Here is a 14,609-nt window from a genome sequence, read left to right as displayed (position 1 = left end):
GATGGTTATCTCCACTACGATGTAGGAAGCTCTCTGTTTGTTGCTCTGTGCCTATGGTGCTGAAACGCGTTATGAGGTGCTAGAAGCAGCTTTATGGTGGCAGCAGGTTAAGCGGCGAGAGGACACGCGGGGAACAACACGCGGAAGCGTGACGTCGTGGCACTGCCACGTAGCTGTCTACGAGTAACACTCGACATCAAGTCACTATCCAGGCACTGGTCCGTTCGTCTCCTGAATGAACTAGCAGCCTACTAGAATATGCAGTGACTCACGAGTAGATTTCCAGATGGAAGTATGCAACCGGAACCTTTTCCTTGTTTAGTGACAGAAGGATCAGGACCATTTGTTTTGGTGAAGCCACCTTATCTTGTACTACTAGAGCAAGAACTGACGGTGGAAAAGACAGAATACCACAGAAACTAAACGTACACAGAACAGATTGATATTATTTCTATAAACTGTAATATCATCCCCTTGTACAGCACAGGCGTCATGTCAGGAAAATTAAAATTTTCACCCGACTCTCCGTAGGCATGCTGTAAACCTCTAAAAGAATGTGAATTTACATCGGGAGAAATCAAGGGTTCTGATCAAGTACCTCAACAGGGTAGAAGGTTGAGAGATGATCAATTGATTCATCGGTCCTACGAGAGGGCATATACACACTATAGAGGCATCAGTCTCTTGTACTTGAAGAACCATAGGAACGAGCTGAAGATGAAAGCGCCGACCACTCCAGTAATGATGAGGGTCCACGAGAATGCGTTATGTATTTTGAAAACAGTGGTCTCAAAGTTCATCCCGAATATCCCCGCGACCACTCCAAAAATGGCCACCACAAATGTGGCAGTCGTTAGCAGCAGCTCAAACTGGATGAGCTGGTTCCGTACATTGTCCTGGGAAGACAAAAGTCACGGCAAATCAGTTAGCTCAAAGCCAATGGTGAGAAATGCATAAATCTGATGTGCGTTTCTAGGATAAGGAGAGTATGAAATATGTTGATGTACCAGCTGAATGTTGATAAAGTCTTCAGTGTCATCAATGTACTCTTTAAGCTGAAAGGAGAAAAACCGGATCAGGTCCCTTTGACTCCTATTACAGAAAATAACCAAGATATAAGATATGTGGATCAGTACCGATGTCAGCTTGTTGAGAGTACTGTCAATGACAACGAAATAAGCTTCCAGTAACATCTCCAGCTCCTGAATGTGTTCTGTCGTTGTGTTATCTGAGCTCTTCACACTATCGTGCCTACTTCTACACAAGCTGAAAGCTTTCTCCAGCTTTCGTGATTCTGTGGGTGATGAGACTGGAGATACAGGAGCTGAAACTGACGTCCCAGCAGCACCTGTTGAATTGTAGCCCAACAAAGTCTGATCACCAAAGACAGATGATTCCATCCTCATCTTTTTCTCGGTGAGATACATCTCCGCCATATCACCATCATCATCCATTAGTTGTTCTATTTCATCTCTAACCTATTGCAGGACAGAGTAACAATTAGAAAATCAGTATAAGCTCTAAATAAATCATATGTAACAAGAAAGGAGGATCAAGATTAGGATGAAATTTGCCTTCTGGACTCTTCGGGTCAAAGCAACTAATCTACTTTTTAATCGCCGAACACGTTCCAAATTTAGAGTACTGATTTTTGACGTCAGCTCATCCAACAATGGATATGCTTCGATTTCCAATTCTGCTGCCTGAACAGAAGCAGAAAAATACACATTAACTGATATGCACTGATATAAATTTACCATTAAGGAGATCAACATCATCTCACACGAGGCATGCCTACCCCAAATTGCTTGGGACTAACAGGCTTTGCTACTATTTTGATCCTGTAAGAAACATGCTTCAGTCAAGATATAAAATGTGCAAGACATGGCAGTATGGCACCAGGCCATTTTGGTAGCAAAAGCTCTACAGCCTATAACCTATCATCAGCCATGAGTTCTTCAGACAGCATGAAACCATGAATGAAAAAAACTTGTTGTGAGTTGTGACCCCTGTGCTACTTTGTGCTTGAATAGTTACTGTAAGGCGTTGACACAGTTCTGCCCAGGTGACGTTTCTTGTACTTTGTATGTGGTTTTTACAAACATAAATTGCTAATTGTAAGAATCAATAAGAAACATGGTGCATGAAAAGTTACTGCAGGGTGTTGACACAGTAATGTGCGCATGATGCTTTTCTATGCAGCTTATACAAACATATATTGCAACTAGTACAAGCTTAGAGGAGCTCCTTTTGCCTGTATGGTTACTTATCAGGACTTTTAACATCCATGGATGCATTGACTTATTATTAACCCTTTTTCTCAAATCAAAAGCATGTCAATAGATATGGCAAATACTACATTACACGTAACTCATCCAACAGGACAAAACACTACAGAGTGGCACAACACAAGCAGTTTAAATTAGACTGTCAAGTTGGGATTGTGGAATCAGGTCATGTTGAAAAATAAACTACCTTTCTAGTATTTCCCATTTATCATATCAAACGATGAGCCGCAGATGAATTAATCAATATGGGAAAATTGTAGCCTGAAAGTGCTATGTATTTCTGTATCAATTCAATTCAACATCCTTCACCCACTTCTGAAAGTCTATTCAGTCTCATAACATAACCTCAAAATAATTCCTAAGTACCTCAAAGACAGAGTCAAACAAAAAAAAACAAAGAGGGTATTATTCAATTTTCTGAGCATGGATACATTATACATCTCATGCACTTAGGATCATTAAACAATTTAATAACAATAAAGCAAAGGGTATCGACATTTTGTAGGAGAAAGCATCAGTTTCTTGGTTACCAAGGAGAGAAGGCATCAAAGAAACTGCCTGAGGAAGGAAAGAATCTGCGCATGAAAAGGCTGTTACGGTTTAAGGGAGAAAACTTCTGTATTACTTGTTAACGCTATATATAATATCCATACCAAACATAAATTTGAAATCTCCTCTTCAGCAACATCCAACCTTTTTGTTTTTGAATTTACAACATCCAACTTTTGAACAGTCACACAAACTACCCTAGTCCTCAACACCAAGAAATGAATCCTAACTTAGCCAAAGCCACTTGAATAACATGTGGTATCTTAATCTTCAAACATCTATAAAACTTTTCTCCTTTAAACTACTACAATACCTGAATTTGAAATCAAAGCAGAAGCACACTGATACAACTGTTCGCCAAAATGTAAGTAGACACCGATCTTTATATCTCAATAGATACCAAAATGGCAAAATGGAGCTGCTAATCTCTGTTCAATTGAACGAAATAACTAAAACAGAAATCTGTCTTGATTACGAAATGTGTTCAAGTCATCATAAAATAATCAGCTGCAACATTTTTACTTGATGCCAGCAACAAATGTGAAATCAAGGCATTCCATTAATCCTACAAGAACTAGAACAAGCAGTGATCACTGAAATTTTGATTCAATCACCCCCAACATGATAACAGAAAAACTGAACCTCCCATTATACCCCTTGTAAAGACTAATAAGGACATAAAGCTCAAAAACATTGAGCCAATTGCGTGGTTGCAAAGCGTGTAAGACTCAATTTGCACTAATCGCGTGAACTGAGCTCACTCTGATTCGACTATCCAAACTTAAGGGCAATATCAGTACAGTTCAGACTTCAGACACAGAACAGCTGCATCGCACCATAGCCTAACCAGTCGTGCAAGAGTGAAACAGATTGGGGGAAAGGAAGAGAGTGGAATAAGAATTGAGGAGTTTTGATGATCACCTGTGCATCGAGGAAGGAGCAAGCGGCCTCGAGGGCGAGCTCGAGCGCGCGGAACTCGAAGGGCAGCTCGTCGCCCTCTGCGCGCTGGAGCAGGCGCCGCTGGAGCTCGGCGGCGTACTGGAGGACGTAGCTGTCGAGTGAGTTGAGCAGGAGCACCTCGTCGGCGGTGATGACGCAGCGGATCTGCTCGAGATTGACGACGATGGCGCGCTCGCGGCCCAGGACCGTGGACGGGTAGACGAAGAGCGGGTCCAGCAGGCGGAGGTCCCGCGCGGGGAGCTCGCAGCGCCGCATCATGGTGGCCTTGTCGATCTCCAGCGTCTGCACGGAGGCCGTGGCGGCCTCGACGCGGATCCAGCTGCGCGTCCCGCCGCCGCGCTTCTTCAGGCTGGGGACGTCGAGCCCACCCGGGAAGCGGCGGCCCGCGGGCCCCGACGGCGCGGGAGCGGACGGGAGGGACGGCGACGACGCCGACGCGACGTGGGGCGGGTACGCGCGGGGGAGGAGCGGCTGCTTGGCGGAGTCCTCGGCGGCGGCCATGGCGCCCGGCGCCGGCCGGTGTGATTGGCCGGTGGAGGGGGGCGGTGTGGGGTCTTTTTTGCGGATGGGCCCCTGCGCTCGTGTGTCGCGTGGAGTACAGTCGAGGGGGAGAGGCCGCCGCGGGAGCCGTGTGCGGTGTGCTGCTATTGTTGGTGGTGAAACGTGCGGTTCAGGGGACGTCCATGTAGCACTTTAAAATCTGCAAACCTCACATTTGAATCTTGCCCCCAAGTGATCATGGAATTGGAATCTGATCGTACACTAGCATGTTACCTCTAAGTTTTTTTTTAGGTTTGGGAGATATGAAAAGAATGATCATTGGATGCAGAAACGGTGACTTCCACTAATATATCATCGAGAGACAGATTACCGCGTGGTCAGCATCACGATCTCGGATCGAGTTGGGCATTGTTTATTGTGATGGAGGGGCCATGATCGATGAGGCGATGACGGTGAAATTACTGCTCCCTCCGTTTCAAATTACTATTCGTTTTGACTTTTATAAGTACATGATTTTCGCCATATCTTTAAACATAAGTATATACAGGTGTATAGAAAATTTATGAAAAGTCAAAACAAATAATAATTTAGGACGAAGAGAGTACATATGAGATCCTGGTGGTGGGCTTATTGTTGAGTTTTGATAATTTTGTGTTTTTTATTTAAAATCTTGCATTTGTTCATGCCATAAAGGAAAAGACGTCTCGCTGAGTGATGGCTGATGGCACGTCACAATGAGACGGTCGCGGTCTGTTGAGAGGCTTTAGGTGACAATGAATTGCACATGCTTCACCGTTTGCTGTCAACACTGAAGTTCCTTTTAGCAGCAAGCCTTTGCAAGTTGCAGTGTTGATCTGAGTTGCCGTCCAAACCGACTACCTGCTCTTTATTAAAAAAAAAAAAAAGCGACTGCCTGCAAGGGAAACAGAAGGTTGGGAAAAGGAGATATTTCTCATGTGCATCCACCGGTCCACACTAACTGAAGCCGGAAAATGTGATAGGATAGGTGAGAAGAAAGATTCCTACTTGCATCTTCTTGTGCCAGGCCACAAGAATACAAATTCAGGACAGTTTTATTTTAGTTCACAAAAGTTTTTTCCCCCCTCATGAAATTAAAATGCTGCCGGCGTAAAAAAAAGGATATAGCAGATGCAAGATTACAAAAAGAATAATAAGAAGAAGATAACAAATCGCTGATGTTATACAAGTCAAGAGTCCTGCCAAATCTATAAGAAGTACAACATAGTTCAGACAAGCATACTGCATAAATAAAGAAGAAACTGGTAGCAGAAACAGAAATGAATTACAAACTACAGCTTTTAGAGAATCTTTGGTTTGAACAAGGCCTTTTTATCCAGCAGCGAGAAATATCAGGAAGCACATTTGACCATTAATATGGACTTGCAGGAACAAAAAAAAAATACGAGTCATTTGTGGCACATGATGAGAATGGACCCCCGCTTATACCTTATTGGCGCATGAGGACAAATGAGTATGGCAAGATTAACAAAGGTATCTTGGATAACATTTCTCCTGCTGTCTAAATCAAGCTGAGTGCCCATCCACCACATAAAGGCTTGTTGTCTTGATCACTAGATGAGCTGGTCAGAAATCTAAACCTCACTTTCAAAAGGCAATTCTGTTGCTCAAAGACATGGATCCTCATTTCGGCCAGTGCAAAGCAGCAAATTTTCACGTGTTGATGATCAAACGAGTAGCGTAGACTGCGAAAAAGATTACAGCGAGGAGTAGCAGTTAGTATACAAGGCAGAATCACTTCCAACAAATTGGGGCTCAAATGAGTGAGGATGAAATTTCAAACGAGAACAGATGAGATGCGTCTTATGGCGTGATTCAGGCAGCAAATCTTCAGCTGGAAAGCATGAGCCGATCGGAGGAGCACCGGCCAGCTACGTGGTTAGTACGCTGAATCAAGACAAGACGAATGGTGCGTGCCCACTGAACTTTTGAGTGTGCACGAAAGGTTTAGAAAAAGGGAAAGTAACCGCATCCTGTGATTCAGTCGAACCATAAAGTTCATCTGAACTTAAAAAGGTTTATTAAACCCTGCATCATCTCAGACTCATTTCAGGTGCGGTCACAAAATTGAAGGAAAGTGCTGATGTCCCAGCATAGGACAGAAACCAGACAGGTTCTGAAAAATGTTCAGCAAACTGTCAAGCATGAACTAGCGAACTAACAACGACCATTCAATATACATGAGTTCGCAATCAGTTGATAACTAACATCAATAAATCTTTGTATATAAACAAGAGGTCTTTCTGAGACACAAATATCAGTACACTGTCTGCAGTCTGTATTCCTTCACCCACAATAAAATAAGGGAGGAGTACAGTAACCAGTGTATGCACATAAACATGCAGATGAAATTAATTACAGTGTTGCTGCCTCTGCCATGGCAACAAGATTAAAACTAATCGATGGTAATAAGATCAGTGCGGATAGGCAAGCCGTGTAGATCCTTGGTTATCGGTCGGGCGCTTCATCAGCTCCTTCACACGTCGAACCAGTCGTCGTCGTCCTCGTTGAGGTAGCTCCTGTACCTGTCGAGATCCTGGTCGGTGAGGCCGTACTTGAGCCGCCAGTACTCGAGCCGCTCCTCGGCCTCCCTCATGTTGCTCATCAGCATCTGCATCCGACGGATCGCGTTGGTCAGGTCAATCATTCAGATTTCAGCAGCAGGTAGGGGAAAGCAGAAACGAAATGGGGTGGTGGGTAACTAAGGTAGCTCACCTGGTACGCCACGCTGATCCGCTGGAACTGGACGCCGCAGGCGTCGCGGCGGCCGCCGCCGTCGCTCTCCTTGCAGACGTCCGGGTGGTACTGCAGGAGCAAAGACGACGCCCGGGGAAGGAGCCCGTCAGAGGAATCGGCACGTCAGTCAGGGGTGAAAAAGGAAATGAAATGAAATTACTGGTTTACTTGCTGCTGCTGCGGTAAATCGTGAATATTGGGTAGTAGCTGGGGATCCATGGGGGAGAACAGGAGGGGTTACGGGTAACGCACCATGAGCGCGAGGCGGCGGAAGGCCTTCTTGACCTCGCCGCGGGTGGCCCCCGGCCGCAGCCGCAGCGTCCGGTAGTGCTCCTCCGCCAGGCCCCCAGCGGCCGGCCCCGCCTCGCCGACGCAGCTGCACCTGACGGTCGCCGCCGCGGCGCCGCGCCTCGCCGCGCTGCTGGTGCTGGTGCTGCTGCTCCTCCGCCGCCCCCACACCTCCACCGACGACGCCACGCGCACGCCCCCTGCAACGGCCATCTCCACGCCGCCGCCGCCGCGAGCTCACCAGCAGGGAGAGAGGGTTCAAATCAAAGGAAGGGAACGGCACGAGGCGCGAAGCAAATGAGTTTGGCGATCGAGCTGCGTGCGTGAGAAGGGAGGAGGAGAGGAGAAATGCTTCCGGATTTGGTGAGTTGCGTCATTGCGTGGGGGCCGCGCCTGGGTTATATAGAGAGGGTCCGCACGTTTTGGATTGGATAGCCAGCGGAGGCCGTTGTTTCCCACGCTGGCCTGGCCCTTGGCGCACGCGTGGGCCGGCCCTTGAACGGGTGGCATCGACAGCACGGCAGGCAGGGCAGCACGCGTGGTCGTCCTATCCGATCCCCGCGGCGCGGGTTTTCCGAGGACGAGGGCGAAAATGGCGTCGGAAGCTTCTGAGCCGCGTGGCTCGCGCTGCCAAGAGGTTGGCGGCGGTTTGCGAGGACCGGGCGGGCACGGTTTGGCAACTCGGCGGATACGGCCAGATGCGCGGGCCGGGTCGCGGTCGGTGGAAAACGTCACGGGGACGGAACGGAACAGCTGTGTGAACGTGCCGGGCGCGAGTAGTGGGGCGGCGCACGGTCGCACGCCACCCTGTTCCTATCTCCCTACTAGGAGGGGTTTCTACTTTCTACCGTGGTGGTGGTGCTACTGGTATCTTACCGATGGCTGCTGGACAGCTTCGCGGTGAGAGTGGAGGAAATCCGACGGTTTCGACGAAGGGTCGGGGAAGAGCTTGGGACACGGCCACGTGACGGGGTGCTCCGAGTCAGCGTCGATGGCGATCGATTCTATCGTCCCTCTCGTTACTCTCGATGAAAGATCTAAGCTATCCGCATAGAAAAATCTCGGTGAAGATTCTCTATGAGAATGCGCTGCTAGCTTCGCAGTTGACACGGTGCAGGTACATTTCCGTCTCGAAAAGAAACAATGTACATTTCTCGGGGGTGAAATGGCAAATTTCAATTTTGACATCCCAAATATCCTCACAATAGCAACAAAAAAAAACGAAACACCGAATTTAACATGTGTGAAAGCACAGCAGGGTTGCTTTCAAGCTCGCTAGATTCAGTGGCAATTTGGAACGTGTAAAATTAAACGCACATCGACGATCGAGGCAACAGCGTCCTCCTCCTATGTGTATTCCTATCCTTGATTTAGCGGGTGTTTGGATACGAGGTGCTAAATTTTAGTAGGGTCACATCGGATGTACGGATACCAATTAGAATGACTAAACATGAACTAATTACAAAACTAATTGCACAGATGGAGTCTAATTCGCGAGACAAATCTATTAAGGCTAATTAATCCATCATTAGCAAATGGTTACTGTAGCACCACATTGTCAAACCATGAACTAATTAGGCTTAATAGATTCATCTCGCGAATTAGACTCCATCTGTGCAATTAGTTTTGTAATTAGATTATGTTTAATACTCCTAATTAGTATCCAAACATCCAATGTGATAGGTGCTAAAGTTTAGCAGGTGTATCCAAACACTCTCTTATCCTTTCTGCACGCTGAGCTTGGTTGCGTCAAGACTCTAGGGGCGTTTGGATACTTAGTTTCTAAACTTTAGCAGTGTCACATCGGATATTCGGATGCTAATTAAAAGGACTAAACATGAGCTAATTATAAAACTAATTGCAGAACCCTATGCTAATTCGCGAGACGAATCTATTAAGCCTAATTAATCCATCATTAGCAAATGGTTAATGTAACATCACATTATCAAATCATGGACTAATTAGGTTTAATAGATTCATCTCGCGAATTAGACTTCATCTGTATAATTAATTTTTAATTAACCTATATTTAATACTTCTAATTAGCATCAAACATCTCAACCCCGCGCACGCAGGCAACGCTGCCGTCAAGAATCTCCTCCATGCTGTACTTGTACCTGAAACCCAGCTCACCCACCTTGTCCTCGGCAGGCTGCGCCCTCGCCACCACCGCCTCCGTCCTGATGCAGAATCAGACATTCAGTCGATCGAATCAGCAACCAAATCATCTCGTCAGATACCAACTCTGTTTTCGGTTTTGGGGTATTTGTTTCTCCTTTCTAAAATTTCTATCACATCGAATATTTAGATACTAATTAGAAGTATTAATATAGACTAATTACAAAACCAATTGCACAGACGGAGACTAATTTGCGAGACGAATCTATTAAGCCTAATTAGTTCATGATTTGATAATGTGATGCTACAGTAAACATGTGCTAATGATGAATTAATAAGGCTTAATAGATTCGTCTCGTGAATTAGCCTCCATCTGTGTAATTATTTTTATAATTAGCTCATATTTAGTCCTCCTAATTAGCCTCCGAATATTCGACGTGACATAAATTTTAGGAACACCCCTTTTCATGGATTTGACAACAATGTACGGCCGGCTTACTCTTCGAGGATGTCGAGGTGGGGGAACTTGCTGGCGAAGTGGCCGGCGACGTCGTGGATGGTCGGGTACGCGGCGGCGCAGAGGAACCGGCCGGCGATGGAGGCGCGGCGCTCCATGCAGAAGACGAGCGCGTCGTAGGCATCGTCCACGTGCACCAGCGGCAGCGAGCCGAGCAGCCTCTGCAGCAGGCGCAGGAACGCGAAGCCGAGCTCGTTTCGGGACACCGGCGACACGGCGTGCTCCAGCGTCTCCGGGGCGCGTCTGAGGACCGTGTCCCCCGCGACGAGACCTAGGGGCAAGGTCACCGCCTCGAACGCCGGGCTCTCGCCGGCGTTGTCGCTCAGTAGCTCCTGCTCTGACTGCAGCTTCGAGAGGATGTACTTCTGTTTATAGAAGTAGTTTTTGGTCATCGATAAAATCCATCAGGCTTTGGCTTCGTAGGTTGCAGAAATCGGCGAGAAAATTATCGTCGAGCGATCAGAAGACCATGTACGGCTTGCTTACATCGAAATGCGCGCTGCGCAGAGGGTAGTCGACGTTGAACGGTGTCCAACAGGATTCGCTGATGAAATCCTTGTAGGCGCCGGCGCCGGCGTCGGGCTCCTTCAGCGGCGAGGCGGCCGCTAAGGAGGCGGTGTGGATCACGCGCCTCACCGTCTTGGACTCCTCGCACTGCCGGAGGATCGCGCGCACCGCGTCCACTGCAGCTTCAGCCGTGCTCTTATACTGCAGAATCGATATCAACTGTATAATCGTTAATTTTTTATTTAGCTATCAACCCAAATTTTTGGTGTTCGGAAGGGCATCCGCCCGCAAGTGGAAGTTTGGCCATGACTTGTGCGACGCAGCAAAACGATTGGTAACATCACCTTGGAGCTGGCGGCTTCGAGCCCGTATGGCGTGGCGACGAGGAAGACGAACTGGCAGCCAGCGATTGCCGGCGCGAAGGTGGCGGCGTCGAAGAGGTCGGCCTCGAACAGCCGCAGCCGCTCTGCCGCGCCGGGGACCAGCCGCCGCAGCAGCCCGGCCTTCTCCTCGTCTCCTGCGGCCACCACCAAATGAATCGGACTCGGATTTCCGGATCACGCAGGAGCTGAACGGTGACCAGCCTCGGCCGCTCCTTGAGGGTGTGTTTGGTTTTGGGACGAAGTGAACCAACCCACTTTTGCGGGTAGGAGCCGACCCATCTTATGGTTAGATGAGTGGGTTCGAGCCGATCCAGTTTTTGTTTGGTCGGAGAGGTTGAGAGGGTTGGATGGATATCCTTTTAACACCGTTAGTGGTGGGCCCCACCTGCCAACCGTAGGACCCACCTGTCAGCCTCTGTTTTTTTACTCTCCCTCCCATCTTCTTCCTCCTCTCCTCCCGCGAACCATCCTCCCGCATGGCTCCTCCCCGACCGGTCCTTAGCCGCCAGCGCGCCGGCCCCCCGTCCTGCTCCCTGCGCCGCCACCCCTGCCTCCCCAGCTCCGCACGCGCCGCCCCGTGCCTCCCCAGCACCTTGCGCCGCCGCCCCTGCCTCCCCAGTGGCTCAGCTCCCTACACCGCCGCCTCCCCAGATCCCGCCGCCGCCTGCCCAGATCCTGCCGCCGCCGGCGGCCCAGGCGGCCTCATCTCCCTCCCCCGCGCCGGCACGAGGGGCCGCGGTCATGGGGGCGTTGCGGAGGCGGAGGACCTGCGCTGCCGGCCATGGTGCCGCAGCCATGGAGCAGGCGGCTCCGCCGCCACCTTCCCGCGCCCGCCACCGCGCCGCTCGTCCTCGGTCCCGGCTCCTCCCAGCGCCGCTCGTCGCCCAGCGGCGACCGCGCCAGCGCGCAAGCGAGATGATGGAACGGACGATGTGGGACTGGGTCCGTGCGGTCCCTCCAAATCGGTGGGATGCACTCGACCCAGACAAAAGGGGAATATTCCTCATCTGGGTCGAACCCAACCCACTATGTTCTGAACCAAACACGGGACGACGAGGGTCCGACCCACCCCAACCCACCTCAACCCAGGAACCAAACACATCTTAAGATTTTTGGCGGATTCCCCGACGTGACGCAGTGGATCGGAGCGAGCTGCCATGAACATGAAACGGAAGGAGCAAACGCGCGCACCTGTGTTCCGTAGGGTGGCGTGGACGATGTAGCCTTTCTTGAGGAGCTTCCTCATGAGCCATGAGCCGATGAACCCGGCGCCTCCGGTGACGCACACCCGCACTCCGCCACTGCTCTTCCCCTCTTCCGCCATACCTGCCTCCTGAATCGTGATTTCTGAATGGTGATGGGTGGGAGGTGGGACTGATGGGCTTGCTGAGTAGTGAGAAAACTGGACCAGCTCGTGAGCAAATCGATATTTGTGGTATAATCAGTGTATTATGAAATTATACGATGGATAGAACATGTAAATATCTATTATCATGTATAAAAGTAAGATTATAGAAAAAAACTTATACAAGTAGAAAAAAGAGAAAATCAGCACATGAATAATTATGGTTGCAAATGTATTGGTTTTTTTTCTTGCTCTTCTTGTATAAGTTTTTATTCAACCTCAAATTGAACATGATGGTAGATGATTGCATAGTCTATCCATTTATTTTTTGGATGAATTTATCATTCACTGGTTTAGGTGATATTGTGTTTACGAGCGTGTGCTTGATGTGTGTATAGCGAGAAATGATAAGACAGGGGGCGGACCTAGCCTATAAACTAGGTGAGTACCTTCTCTTGACTAGATCTTCCCAATCTTAGCAAAACAAGCACAAAGTCTAGAAAAAATAGAAGTTGAGTGGGGGCTGTGCCCCCACTGGACGCTTCTTTGGCAACTTCCAATTTTTTTTTCTTATGGAGCTTCCACTGCTTGAGATTGGTGCGGGACAAAATAAATATTAGGATTTATCACGTGGAGGTGGGTCAGGTGCGCAGCGAGCACGCACGCAACAGAACATTCTGTGGCAAATGGTCACCAACATGCACTCGACATGCGGTGCAACACTATAGGAGGGAGTTGGATGGGATGTTAACGAATTTCAAACTTTGAATGCTCTTTTCTCCTAAAGTTTGGATCATAGTATTTGTTTGAATTAATGCAACAAAATGAGATCCAATATATCATTATAGTTTTTTATTTCCACATTTCAGCATTTTCATATACATTTTGAATATATTTTTTCAACATTTCTTATATACTAATTTAACAATTTCCAATAATATGTTGAATTAGTTTTTTCAAAATATTGAATCAGTTTTTCAGATATTGAATCAGTTTGCTAAAATGTTGAATATAGTTATACGAGGATTGGAGTAGGAAAATAAAAGAAAATATAAGAAAAAAATAATTCTCATGTGTTGATTCTTTGTAGGTTGCGACATGCTGCTTCTCTACTGTGCATGTGCTTTTTCTCTGCGTGCACTGTTACTCTGTAATGTTACTATTGCTCTCTGTGTATGGGTTATAAGCTACTTGATAGATGGACTATGGTGGACTATGCGTCATGTAGCTTATTCAGCTTCCGGAAGCTGCTTGGGTCCGCCCTTGAGGCTACTACATCATAAGTTGTGAGATTTGTCAAACCTATAATTTTTTATTTTGGTATAATTGGACCTTAATCTTTTGTTTATGTTTTGATTCATGGCACTCGCAAAAAAATTGATTCATGCTTTGTGAGCAGTCGTGTGAGCCTAACAGGTAGGCTTAATAAAGCACCCTACATGTATGTCCAAGGTGCAAAGATTTTTGAGGCAGCAGCACCATGAAAAAATCACCTCCAGTAACAGTTCATAACCCCTCTCTAGTACCGCTTGAATAATCGGTACTAAAGGTTTTAGTACCGGTTGGTATCCCCAATTGGTACTAAAGGGCCTGCCACGCCGCGCGCAGAGACGGCCTCATTAGTACCGGTCCCCAGCTGGAACTAATTTTTTTCCTTTCTTTTCTTATTTTCTGTTTCTTTATTCCATATTCGTATTTCGTATTTGTTTCTTTTACGTATACTAGTTCTACTACGCTAATATATATAAAGTTCTATTTATCTTTAATATTACATTTAAGATACTATTATATATATAGACATATTGTGCATACATATATCGTATCTACTAATCTGAACCCGAGTCCTGACGGTGCTGTAGATTTGAGCCGGTATTATGGAACTCCCTAGCAGGATTTACGACCTCATCCAGAAGAAATCCACATAGTTGTTCTTGTATTGTCTTGAAAACTTCCGTCTCGAGGAGTTTTTCCTTCGTGTACATCATCTATGTCATTAGCAAAGTTTATTATATATATAGTAGATCAATGAAAACTTCCGTCTCGAGGAGTTTTTCCTTCTTGTACATCATCTGTATCATTAGCAAAGTTTATTATATATATAGTAGATCAATGGGTTTGCACAATTGAATTTTTTTAAGTATAAGCAAATGATTAGAAATATTTAATCTAATTTTTCTAAGTATATACACATGGATTGGTTTTTGAAGTATAAGCAAATGAATTGAAATACTTAATCTAATTTTTCTAAGTATATACATATGGATTAGTTTTTGAACTATAAGCAAATGAACTGAAGTATTTAATTTAATTTTTCTAAGTATATACACATGGATTGGTTTTGAAGTATAAGCAAATGAATTAAAATACTTAATCTAATT

General features: G+C 46.8%; 3 protein-coding genes across 3 annotated transcripts; all 3 read right to left on the bottom strand.

The window, feature by feature from the left end:
- Positions 1–426: 426 nt before the first annotated feature.
- LOC117852293 (magnesium transporter MRS2-B) lies at positions 427–4,425 on the bottom strand. The gene is made up of 5 exons (XM_034734318.2): positions 3,759–4,425; positions 1,575–1,703; positions 1,137–1,478; positions 1,008–1,055; positions 427–896 (listed from the first exon to the last, which is right to left on the bottom strand). Exons 1-5 carry the CDS (start codon positions 4,296–4,298, stop codon positions 666–668), a joined length of 1,290 nt encoding a protein of 429 aa, XP_034590209.1. The 5' UTR covers positions 4,299–4,425; the 3' UTR covers positions 427–665.
- Positions 4,426–6,533: 2,108 nt separating this feature from the next.
- On the bottom strand, positions 6,534–7,749 carry LOC117851316 (uncharacterized). Its single transcript, XM_034733111.2, has 3 exons — positions 7,326–7,749; positions 7,053–7,142; positions 6,534–6,948 (listed from the first exon to the last, which is right to left on the bottom strand). The coding sequence occupies exons 1-3, from the start codon at positions 7,572–7,574 to the stop codon at positions 6,814–6,816; spliced, it is 474 nt and encodes a 157-aa protein (XP_034589002.1). The 5' UTR covers positions 7,575–7,749; the 3' UTR covers positions 6,534–6,813.
- A 1,356-nt stretch (positions 7,750–9,105) lies between these two features.
- LOC117853617 (NADPH HC-toxin reductase 1) lies at positions 9,106–12,210 on the bottom strand. Its single transcript, XM_072293243.1, has 5 exons — positions 12,078–12,210; positions 10,848–11,020; positions 10,483–10,704; positions 9,979–10,361; positions 9,106–9,541 (listed from the first exon to the last, which is right to left on the bottom strand). The coding sequence occupies exons 1-5, from the start codon at positions 12,208–12,210 to the stop codon at positions 9,400–9,402; spliced, it is 1,053 nt and encodes a 350-aa protein (XP_072149344.1). The 3' UTR covers positions 9,106–9,399.
- Between the last annotated feature and the right edge of the window lie 2,399 nt (positions 12,211–14,609).

This window comes from Setaria viridis, chromosome 4, assembly GCF_005286985.2.
Source record: "Setaria viridis chromosome 4, Setaria_viridis_v4.0, whole genome shotgun sequence".
Classification (NCBI taxonomy): Eukaryota; Viridiplantae; Streptophyta; class Magnoliopsida; order Poales; family Poaceae; genus Setaria; species Setaria viridis.
Note: the sequence above shows the minus strand (reverse complement) of the source record. Positions and strands in the feature narration are given on the sequence as shown.

Excerpts from the sequence above, each read along its gene's own strand:
- LOC117852293 (XM_034734318.2), bottom strand. The coding sequence starts at position 4,298 with ATGGCCGCCGCCGAGGACTCCGCCAAGCAGCCGCTCCTCCCCCGCGCG. Across the intron at positions 1,479-1,574 it reads TGACCCGAAGAGTCCAGAAG|GTTAGAGATGAAATAGAACA; the intron begins GCAAATTTCATC and ends GTCCTGCAATAG. Across the intron at positions 1,056-1,136 it reads CTCTCAACAAGCTGACATCG|CTTAAAGAGTACATTGATGA; the intron begins GTACTGATCCAC and ends TTCTCCTTTCAG.
- LOC117851316 (XM_034733111.2), bottom strand. The coding sequence starts at position 7,574 with ATGGCCGTTGCAGGGGGCGTGCGCGTGGCGTCGTCGGTGGAGGTGTGG. Across the intron at positions 7,143-7,325 it reads TCCGCCGCCTCGCGCTCATG|TACCACCCGGACGTCTGCAA; the intron begins GTGCGTTACCCG and ends TTGCTCCTGCAG. Across the intron at positions 6,949-7,052 it reads GGATCAGCGTGGCGTACCAG|ATGCTGATGAGCAACATGAG; the intron begins GTGAGCTACCTT and ends CGTCGGATGCAG.
- LOC117853617 (XM_072293243.1), bottom strand. The coding sequence starts at position 12,210 with ATGGCGGAAGAGGGGAAGAGCAGTGGCGGAGTGCGGGTGTGCGTCACC. Across the intron at positions 10,362-10,482 it reads TGCGCAGCGCGCATTTCGAT|AAGTACATCCTCTCGAAGCT; the intron begins GTAAGCAAGCCG and ends TTCTATAAACAG. Across the intron at positions 9,542-9,978 it reads CACCTCGACATCCTCGAAGA|GACGGAGGCGGTGGTGGCGA; the intron begins GTAAGCCGGCCG and ends ATTCTGCATCAG.